This window comes from Benincasa hispida, chromosome 9 (assembly GCF_027475165.1).
Source record: "Benincasa hispida cultivar pf3 chromosome 9, pf3_genome.v1.1, whole genome shotgun sequence".
In the NCBI taxonomy this organism is placed as follows: Eukaryota; Viridiplantae; Streptophyta; class Magnoliopsida; order Cucurbitales; family Cucurbitaceae; genus Benincasa; species Benincasa hispida.
Window position 1 is genome coordinate 82,238,703 of NC_143486.1, and position 10,374 is coordinate 82,249,076.

General features: G+C 37.5%; 2 protein-coding genes across 5 annotated transcripts; one reads left to right on the forward strand and one right to left on the reverse strand.

Moving 5' to 3' along the window:
• Positions 1–956: 956 nt before the first annotated feature.
• LOC120085896 (AT hook motif DNA-binding family protein) lies at positions 957–4,863 on the forward strand. 3 transcript variants are annotated; one of them, XM_090317695.1, is made up of 6 exons: positions 957–1,033; positions 1,950–2,472; positions 3,024–3,076; positions 3,383–3,514; positions 3,980–4,141; positions 4,307–4,863. In XM_090317695.1, the coding sequence occupies exons 2-6, from the start codon at positions 1,998–2,000 to the stop codon at positions 4,535–4,537; spliced, it is 1,053 nt and encodes a 350-aa protein (XP_090173821.1). In that variant the 5' UTR covers positions 957–1,033; positions 1,950–1,997; the 3' UTR covers positions 4,538–4,863. The 3 variants fall into 3 exon arrangements, with proteins under 3 accessions (XP_090173821.1, XP_038898092.1, XP_038898093.1); XM_039042164.2 differs by lacking the exon at positions 957–1,033 and adding an exon at positions 1,153–1,349; XM_039042165.2 differs by lacking the exon at positions 957–1,033 and adding an exon at positions 1,489–1,638.
• LOC120085894 (NAD(P)-binding Rossmann-fold superfamily protein) lies at positions 4,742–7,562 on the reverse strand. Of its 2 annotated transcripts, none has more exons than XM_039042162.2 (5): positions 7,018–7,562; positions 6,428–6,770; positions 5,974–6,245; positions 5,643–5,839; positions 4,742–5,391 (listed from the first exon to the last, which is right to left on the reverse strand). In XM_039042162.2, the coding sequence occupies exons 1-5, from the start codon at positions 7,205–7,207 to the stop codon at positions 4,957–4,959; spliced, it is 1,437 nt and encodes a 478-aa protein (XP_038898090.1). In that variant the 5' UTR covers positions 7,208–7,562; the 3' UTR covers positions 4,742–4,956. The 2 variants fall into 2 exon arrangements, with proteins under 2 accessions (XP_038898090.1, XP_038898091.1); XM_039042163.2 differs by having other exon boundaries at positions 6,428–6,778; positions 7,018–7,497.
• Positions 7,563–10,374: the final 2,812 nt, after the last annotated feature.

Sequence of the window (10,374 nt, forward strand, 5' to 3'; positions counted from 1 at the left end):
CCACTCCTGTAATTTTTCCAAAGTTCAACACATAGCCCCCACACTTAGTAATTTCTCTTAACGCCCAAGTATCACAACTTTTCTCACATACATGTGCTCCACGACTAGACCACATTCCCCTCCAAAATATAATTTAAAATTTTCTAAGTCCAAATTGAGATACTAACTTTACTTTAAAATTAAGGAACTTTAGAAAGGTTTTAAGGCTTACAAAAAATAAAGTAGAATATTGGCCCTAGTTTTTATTTAGTCTCAACTTTTTTAAGTGTTACAATGTTACCCCTAACTTTTGAGTTCAATTTCCATTTAATCTCTAACTTTCAAAATGATGCAGTTTTACCTTAGGTTTTGAATTTAGTTTTCATTTTATTTCTACGTTTCAACACCCCAAAATTTCGCTAATGCTCACTTTGGAATTTGGCATGAACTAGTCAACTAATTTTAAAAATACCAATTGAGCTTATAGTAATTGGCATCACGTTCCATCCCTGTAATTATCATACTAAAAAAAAACTAGTTTTAAAAATAGTTAAGTGAAATTTTAAAATTAATTTTAATAGTAAAAATAATAATGAAAAACAATTAATTAAACTAAGTACTAAACATTAACATACAGATCAAATATGAGTATTTAGTAAAGAAAAAAGAATTAAGGTTAAACGTGTAAATCTTAAAATTTAGGTACTAAATAGAAATATAATTCAAAATTCTAGGTAAAAATATAATATTTTGAAACGTATGTACCAAAATAAAAATTAAACTAAAAACTTATAATAACAATGTAATATTTTGAAATCTAAGTACTATTTCTTTTTTAGTCAATATTACATGTATGGCTCTAAACTAAATAAAACTCAATTGATTTAAAATTTATATTATCAAATTTGAGGCAACACATTGGTATTTTTCTTTTTTTTTTTTTGAAAAAAAGAAGGGTAAGAAATTGGATTTCTATCCCACATATTTGAAGAAAAAAGAAACGTTCAGGTTCATATGAATTAAACAGAGAAGAACGGAAGGGAGTGAGTAGAGAGTGAGTATCCAAAGCCGTAAGAGCAAATATAATTATGAAGTTTCTATCGTCTTTTTTCTAAATACCAAAATTACCCATCGGTTTCTTTTTTACAGATCCACGGATTTCTTTTCAAAACATTTAATAATAATTAGAAAGCCCGGAATTAAAATAATAATAAAAATATACTAAATTATAATTAAATATTCAGAATTCCTGCATTTCTCGCTGGAAAAAAAAGCCCTTGGAGCTGAGCTGCTTGCTTTTTCGTTCCGAAGCCTTTCGATTTCTTTCCCCTTTTTGTTTTTCATCTCCGCTATTTTTCATTTATTATTTGGTAAGTTTATTGGATTTTTTTCTCGTTTTTTCCCCCAACTTCTGTCTTCTTCTCTTATTTTTATTTTTATTTTTATTTTTGAAGAATCTTTTACTGTAAAATTCAAAATTTTAAAGAAAAAATTGGAAAATAATTAGTTACTGAATGATGGGGGTCTTCTTCTTCCTGGAGTGGCGACTGTTAAGATCTGTAATTGCAAACGAAAAATTGGTGCTGTTTTGTGAAAGTTTTGTGGCTGTTAGGGTTTTTCTTCGATGTTTACTGATTTTGTTCCGAGATTTATGGTCGGGTACGTGTTTTGGGTCTTTTCAGTGTAATATTACAATGAGTTTCTTCTGGTGTTTTAAATCCCTATTTCTAAATTCCTTTTTCTTTTTCTTTTTCTTTTTTTTTTTTTGGCAAAAATCACATTTCCACCCTAAATAATCTCCCTCCACTCTAAATTACCGGGTGGAGCCAAAACAAATATATAAATATTTTTGCTGTAAAATCTTGTCAATGGTGTGGTTCCTTCCTTCCAAGTTTTTCTGCTTACGATTCTTGATTCTATGAAATGGAAGAGGTTGAAGATGGATTTATGTTTATTTTCTGTTTCCATAGGGATTGGGACTTCCTTGTATGGAATTATAGTTCCAGCGAAGGAGAACAATGTCGGGATCTGAGACCGGAGTGATGTCCAGCGGCGAGCCCTTCACCATCGGTCTCCAGAAGAATTCAGTACAATCACAACAGTCGGTCATGCAGGGCATGCATTTACCCTTCGGCGCCGACGGCGTCTACAAGCCCGTTGCCGCCGCCTCTCCCACCTACCAGTCCTCCGGCGTCGGAGTTGCCGGTAATGCCGGTGCCGATGGATCTGCTCGTGAAGCTTTCGTTAACATGAATTCACAAAGCGAGCCTGTAAAGAGGAAGAGAGGGAGGCCTCGGAAGTATGGGCCAGATGGCAGTATGGCACTGGCTCCTGCAGTCCGCTCTGCCGCTGCAACTCAGCCCAGTGGAGGTTTTTCTCCTCCACCCACCGCCGCGCCTCCGTCTGGAGGATCAGCTTCTCCAACTTATTTGAAGAAAGCCAGAGGCAGGCCCCCTGGCTCCTCCACCAAAAAACAGCAGTTGGATGGTTCGGGTAACTCTACTTATTCCACATCCTTTTGTAATTAGTTGAGGTCCAATTTTGGTTTCTAGGGCAATTTCTTATGTATGGTGATCAGATTTATTCAGCGTAATTAATTCTAAACTTGCATGGGGATTAACGGTTTATTCCTTTTGGCTTGTTGGTATATATTTAGTTTTCCCAGATTCAAGGATTATCAAACTAATAAAAACAATATATAAATGCAACTTGTCAGTGGTTCTTGGTAAAATAGAAGAAGCAGTTAGCTGATTCTGGCTGTTGTCATCTAAAATAATTGCTTTCAGGTCATCCATATGGCTTCGTTGTTTATTAACATTGATAAACTATGGATACTTTCTGCCTAATCTTAGTTTGTAAGGTCTTTTTTTTTTTTTTTTTTTCTCATCATCCATTGCAAGAAAATGAAACTTCCCAAGTTTATCAAAACCATATCTCTGCCTTTGAGGGAATGTGGTTTAAATTGGGCCTTCTTTACATGCATGTTATTTTTCGACTTTGATATTGCCATTACAGATTGAATCATTCTATAATTGTAATTGTAGGGTCAGCAGGAGTTGGATTTACCCCACATGTCATCACCGTAAAAGCTGGAGAGGTTCATCTTTTTGTCTGTTTTATGTTTCTTTAATTGGCGTTTCAAGTTTGTTGCAGCTGCATTATCTTTTGTTTTCTTTTTCTACGTAATTGAAAATTTGATTCAAGTATAATTAAAAACACATAAATGTGTGGAATGGACATCTTATTATGGAAAGTTATACACATGTCCATCATGGGAGAAAGATAATCAGATGTAATCTATGCTAATGTGAAAAACTATTGGGACATTTTGATCTTTGTGGTGTTATAATCTATTTGACATCTTAATTAGGACTACGATCTCAAGTTTTGTTATGTTTTCCAGGATGTATCTTCGAAAATAATGTCATTTTCACAGAATGGTCCTAGAGCTGTTTGTATCCTTACGGCAAATGGAGCAATATCCAATGTGACTCTACGTCAACCAGCCATGTCTGGCGGAACCGTGACTTACGAGGTTTGTTCATTTGGTTCTTTTGGACATGTTGATTGAACTGAAGCTGTGCTTTATTTTGACTTCTCCTTTCAATGTTCAACATATGCTTGCCTGGATTATAATTTTTAGTCATTGACGAAGTTCTTAGTGTCCCCATCTTCATAGCTGTTTGAAGAGCATTGAGTGATGTAAATAGACCTTGTTCTTTCCTTTTTGGGGATTGATCGTTACTCCCAAAATGTGGGTAGACTTCATGTTTTACTGTTATGAATCAAACTAAGCTTAAGAAGATTATATCCAATGGATTTGAAGGAAAGGAAACTAGTTTCCTTGAGGGTTTTTCCTTCTCTCAGATTTTAGTCTGCCTCTCGCTCAGTACTTCGCCAAAATCTATTTTCTTCTGTGTAAGAAGTTTCAGTGGGCCATTAGAAGCACAATAATAATTTTATGTTTGCGAGTATTAGATGGAATTTATCTGTTATGTAGGGGCGATTTGAGATTTTATCGCTATCTGGATCCTATCTCCTCTCCGAGAACGGTGGCCAGCGGAGTCGAACGGGAGGTTTAAGTGTTTCATTATCTGGACCAGATGGTAGAGTATTAGGTGGTGGAGTGGCTGGTCTTCTAACGGCAGCATCTCCTGTACAGGTACATTAGCTTTCCCCTTGAGAGCATTCTTACGTCTCTATCACTGCCCTGTGTAAATAGTAAATAGAATATGATTAGGATGCTTTTCATTTTCCCATTTCACTGCACACTTGTCACGTGATGATGTTATTACTGATTGCGCATTGGTTTCTATCGGATTACCAGGTGGTGGTGGGGAGTTTCATCACTGATGGGGGGCACAAGGAATTGAGTGTAAACCAAATAGAACAGCTGCCTGTTACTGCACCCCATAAACTTGCTCCGATCCGTGCTGGAATGACAGGGGCCAGCAGCCCGCCATCACGTGGGACTCTCAGTGAATCCTCAGGAGGGCCCGGGAGTCCGTTTAATCAGAGTGGTGGAGCCTGCAATAATAACCCCATACCTTGGAAGTGAAACTCGAGTTGCTTCGTTAACTCACTTGATTTGCTAATATGGCAGGCCAACATGGAATCTGGTGCTCTATTTTCTAATTTGTTTTAGATGCACCTGTAATTTAAGTTTAGCCTTACAGGATAATGTAACTCTTTCCAGTTTGGGTTGGCTTGTGCCCGCTGGAAACAAAAGACGACACCAATAGTTTCAGTTAGGAATTATAAGTTTATGAAATAGCTGTGTTTTGTTTATTATTAAGATAGTGGTGGAATTGCAAATGATGAGTTTATTTCAATTACTGCACTAGTACTTTGATACTATATAATCAAGAGAAATTATTACTCAAAGAATGCTATTATTACAACGGATTTTTTCTTCCCACAAACTCTTCTATACGATTTCTTCAGCTATCTTTCGTTTGCTAACAGTACATAGGTTCGTCAATTCCTTGCTCTTTTCAACAAAAAGCGCAAGGAAAAGATGCCTAGGGCAACAGTCTGCCAAAACCATCCTCTTGAGTTAGCAGGATCCACCTTTCTAGCTAAGAACCATGCATAAATACCCTCACCAACATGCAGTAGAAAGGCCACAAGAAAAACCATTCTCACCACTTGAGTTGACATTAAGAAGAAAAGGCTGATGGCTTTGAAAAATGGAACAGGTCCTACGTCTGGAAGAAAAGCAGCACAAAACAATATGCTCATTCCGACAACAGAAAACAGCCAGACATATATTGTTGGCCCATCAAGACTTTTCCTTTTCCTCTCCTGCCAATATGAGATAGTCGCAGCCATGCCCTCCTTAGGAGTAACCATTGGGGCATAGCCCAGTTCCTCCTTGGCTTTAAGATACGAGAAATAATTGCTGACGCCAACCTGCACGATATATGCAAACTAATGAGGATTAGGAGGGAAATTGGTTAAGGGTTGGTATATTTATTAAGCATGGAAGCATTCTCCACATTATGAAGGAGCATTATTGGGATGGTGAAGGAGAGAATTCTTGATTGCATAATCATTCCTCAAATTTTGGTTGCTATTAGATGTCCAAACATTCACGAAAACCAATTGCATGTTTGCAGATAAAACCATTAAAAAATAGTATTGTTATTAATAGTAATAATAACCTTGTAAATCTCAGCAGGAAGCATCAAGGGATGTGGAAGCCACCATCTATCCAGCCATGGATAAAGTATTGTGTACAATGCAGCAAAAAATTTCCCCAAGAGAAGAGCTTTAGGAACAGGCAGGTAATAATTTGGCAAATCATAACCTAAGCTATTGAGCAGAGGTTTAACAAATTCGAAAGCATTAACTGGATAGCCTAATGAAAATAGAGAAATTGTCAGCAAGGCCCCATCGTCCAGTAATGGAAACAAAACAGCATGATATTGAAGCAAACTACATAGAGTGGATTAGAGGGTGGTGAAAAGAAAGAAAGTCTGGATGTAGAGTTACCATCTGATACATAGTATGGCTGGCCAGCAGCTACTGGATTTCTTCCTTTGCCAGGGACGTCGTCCCAAAGCCCCATGCTTGCCAATATCAAAGCAAGCACGAGATTATCTATATAGATCCAGTCAGTTTTAGCACTTGGTTCCCCAACTCTAAAGGGTAGCAAGCCTAACTTGGCCAAGGAGACCAACCTAGGAAAATGCCTCTCTTCCCCAGGTCCGTAGATAGCACAAGAACGTATAGCACAGGTGTGAAGGCATTTGCCGTTCCTGTTCCTACAAATGCAAAGCTTGAGCTAATTCTATATACAATCTTCACAAATCCTCAGTCACATCAGCATGATATCCTAATGATTGCACTAAGAGCAATTCAAATACAAGAAAACAAACCAGAAAAATCAAACCATGGAAGTATGCAGATAGCTATATATATATATATATATTTCTAATTCACATACTTTAAGGGACGCCCGTTGGTCTTCAGAACTAACTGCTCTGCAATGGATTTACTTCGACCATATGCATCAACATGATCATCAATTGGTAAATAAGGCAATCCCTCATTGCCATTAACAATCGCTTGACTTCCAAACACCACATTATATGTGCTCATATATATAAGCCGTCCAACGCCAAATTCCAGGCAAGCATCCAAGACATGGCATGTTCCATTAATATTAACCTCATCAATGCGACCAACTTGAAGCATTTCTTTCCCTGACAACCCATATGCAGCCAGGTGGAATACACAATCAACACCACGAAGCGCTCTCTCCACATCCTTTTTGCAGCTAACATCCCCTACATGACTGCAAGAGTTAACGTCGACAGAAGGCCAGTGTTGCACTCAATTTTACAATTACTGAATACGCAAATCATCAAAACTCACGACGAGACCATTCTAGGGGAAAGAAACGCAAACCAAAAAAAAAAAAAAAAAAAAAACAGAGTTCAATCGAGACAAATAGTGGCCGGATGATCAAAGTAGATGCGCAGGGCGGAGACTATAAACAGCAAACGGGGGACCTAATTGCAGAGAGGAATGAACCTTGGATGATGTTGACTCCGTGAGTCTTGAGGTCGTCGGACCAAGGAGAGGCTGGTCGAAGGTCAAAGGCTCGGACCTGGAGAGCGCCTCTACGGACAAGCTCTAAGCAGAGGGCGGAGCCGGCGAAGCCCAATGCGCCGGTGACGGCGAAGATGTTGCCTTCAATGCCTTCATTGGCGCTCAAATGCATCTCTTGAGGTCGAAATTTGGAGTAATTACAGAGAGTATCAGAGTCTTTGACGAAAAATCAGAGAGCAAAATGAAGTGTTGCTGAGAATCCGAAGAAGACGACGGGAAATTTGAGTAGAGCTAGAGAATAAGAGATAGATCTACCCTATTTCCTTTAACTTCCTGTGGTTCGATTTTAACTTTAATTCCATTTTTTTTTAGGCTAATTATTTCTTCTCCAACTAAAACTAGCTGCCTTGATAATTAATTATTTTTTAGTTTTTGTTGGAAAGAAGAAAAGGAAGCATTTTGATTGTGTGAGGAAAATATTGAAAACAGGTCTCGTCTTTTAAAGTAATTCTTTGACTAATTGCCAGATCACCAAAATATCTACTTACACATAACGTATGTTTTTCCATAAAAAAGAGAGAGAAAATGAAAAATATTTAGTTGTGAGAATGTATCTTTCTGCATTCCATCAAATTATCTTTTCATAAGGTAACATGTGGTAAAATATTTTAGTTTTTTTAGTTATAGGAGAGAGAAAGCATAGAAATGAATGTATTTTTCAAATATTACAAAAGAAAAAAATTAGAAAAGTAATTCGTCGGCTCCTCATCCCTCGAAAATCTTGTTATTGAAATTGATTTGACACAATTTAGGGCATGTTATGTCATTTTCTGTTTTTAATTTTTAATTTTTGATTTTAAGAAAATTGGTTTGTTCCATAAATAATCTATTTTTATTTTCTAAAATTTTAAAAACAATTTCAAAGAAAATGTAACAACCTAACTCCCTCCTAAACCCTAAATGACCCAACTCTCTAGGACTTGAGCTAGGTTGTTACTACATATATACATATTTTTTTAAAAAAACGACATTTTTCATGAATGGACTAAAATTAAATAAATGCTATAAAATAAATAATTTTTATTAAAACTAAATATCTAAAAAAAATCATTAATCAAGGATACCCTTAATTTAAATAAAATATTACTAGAAAATATGTTTAAACAAACCAACAGGACAAGCATTGAAAGATTTCTAAATTCAATTACAAAACTAAGATTTTAAAACATGAAAACATGAGATTATAAGCAGAAGCATCTATCTAGTCTTAGTGGCACGATCATGAATTCCTCTTGTCATTCGCCGATGTATCCTTTTCCTTACCTAAAAAAAATAATATAATAAAGGATGAGTATAAAATTGTAACTCCCTGGTTTATTTTGTAATTAAGCTTTAATTTATGTTGGACTATTTGGATAAATCGGAATTTGAGATTTAAGTATTTGGCTAAGTTAAATTCAATTTAATTATTTGGAATTAATTGGGTTTTAATTTGGCTTGCAATTGGAGATTTGATTATTTTATTGAGATAATTCAATTTGATTTTTTATGGAAGATTTAAAATATTTTGGAAAAGAAGTGAGTTATTAAATTTGAATTATCCAGGAAGAGGTTTTGCTGGGTTTTATTTAGTTTTGTTTTTATTTGGATGAGATTTAAAGATAGATTTTTGGATTTAATAAAAGAATGTGGAATTTGGAATTTAAAAGGGAAAAGGAAAGAGGTTTTAAATATTATATATTTACATAAGTAGGGGAAAAAAAGGTTTTGGGTTCTATAGACTGACTTATTATGTAAGTCTACGTTGTTCCTTTGGCCAATAACAGATTCTTCGTCATCGCCAGATATGTCCCTTATGAAAAGTATTTAGGATAATATGCACCCGAATATGTAGTACTTATGATTGCATTTGACGTGTTTTATTGGTAAGGAGAGTTGTTAAAGGTTGGTTGCAAACAATTGCCATGGTACGTGTTAGAGGAAGAGGCAGTCACAGGATTAACAGAAGGGACACATCCCCGAAGGGCAAAATTTGACAGTTCAGGATCAAGATCCTCATGATGAGGATCCACAAAATCAAGATTCACAAGTATAGAACCCTCCAGTACCAGAGGATCCCTTGCCGCCTAGGGACCCCTTAGGGTCAGGGTGGCAGCAAACCCAGACACGAAGTCGATCCCAGCACACGGCCACGCCACTGCAGACGCAGACCCCCCCAGTCGTCCCATCAGAGTTCACCGATTAGACAACCACTATTGGGGAAGCAGTCACATCAACTGTGCTGAGTAAGATGAAGGATATGCTAGATGAACGAATGGCCCAGTTTGCCCAGTCTCAATAGTTACCACTGCCACAGGTTCAGATGTCGCAAGTCCAGACTTAAAACATGACCCAAGCACTTGCAAGATTTCAGGAAGTATGACCCCAACACCTTCAATGGGTCACTAAAGGACCCTACCAATGTAGAATTATGGATATCAATGATTGAAACAATTTTTCATCATATGAAATGCCCAGAAGATCAAAGAGTGTAGTGTACTGTCTTCATGCTCACTAACAAAGCACAAATTTGGTGGTAGTCGGTAGAAAGGATGTTAGGTATGAAAGGGGAACCGGTGACATGAGAGCAGTTCAAAGAGTGCTTTTACGTGAAGTACTTCTCTGCCAACTTGAGGTACAATAAGCAGAAGGAGTTCTTGGAGCTGAGGTAGGGGCACAGGTCGGTGGAGGAGTATGACCAGGAGTTTGACACCCTGCCTATTTTGCCCCAAAATTGGTTGCTACGGAGGTTAAGAAAGCAGAGAGGTTCATTCAAGGCCTAAAGGACAATATATGAGGTATCGTGCCAACCTTCAAACCAACCACTCATGCTGAAGCACTTCACTTGGTAGCTGAGGTCGACCCACGGTCGAGGGACAAGTACTCACAGGCATTTAGGGTGGAACCTTCCTCAGGTCAGAAGAGGAAGGCAGATCAGAAAGCTTTCGAGCCTCATCCCCAGCAGAACAGTCAAAGCTCAGACAGACCGCTTCGACACTTTAAGCAACAGGCCGCTGAGGTGGGTATGGTAGAAAAAATTCGGCCAGTGTGTAACTCGTGTGGGAGACTTCACTGAGGACGATGTTGGCGGGCACCGGGGTCTATTTTCATGGAAAACAGGAGGGAAACTCGATTGATAGATGCCCTAATAGAAACACATCAAGTTACGGGAACCAATATGTAGGCCATGAATAGAGAAATTGAAAAAGACCTCAGCAACAACAAGGTCATGTTTACTTAACCACCCAGCAAGAGGCGAGAAAGCAGGCACTGTTGTGACAGGTACACTCCCAATCTTGG

Coding starts and splice junctions, on each gene's coding strand:
- LOC120085894 (XM_039042162.2), bottom strand. CDS start 7,207: ATGCATTTGAGCGCCAATGAAGGCATTGAAGGCAACATCTTCGCCGTC. Junction 5,840..5,973: donor GCCATACTATGTATCAGATG/GTAACTCTACAT, acceptor TATTTTCATTAG/GCTATCCAGTTAATGCTTTC. Junction 5,392..5,642: donor TTCCTGCTGAGATTTACAAG/GTTATTATTACT, acceptor TATATCGTGCAG/GTTGGCGTCAGCAATTATTT.
- LOC120085896 (XM_090317695.1), top strand. CDS start 1,998: ATGTCGGGATCTGAGACCGGAGTGATGTCCAGCGGCGAGCCCTTCACC. Junction 3,077..3,382: donor TCACCGTAAAAGCTGGAGAG/GTTCATCTTTTT, acceptor TATGTTTTCCAG/GATGTATCTTCGAAAATAAT. Junction 3,515..3,979: donor GCGGAACCGTGACTTACGAG/GTTTGTTCATTT, acceptor TCTGTTATGTAG/GGGCGATTTGAGATTTTATC.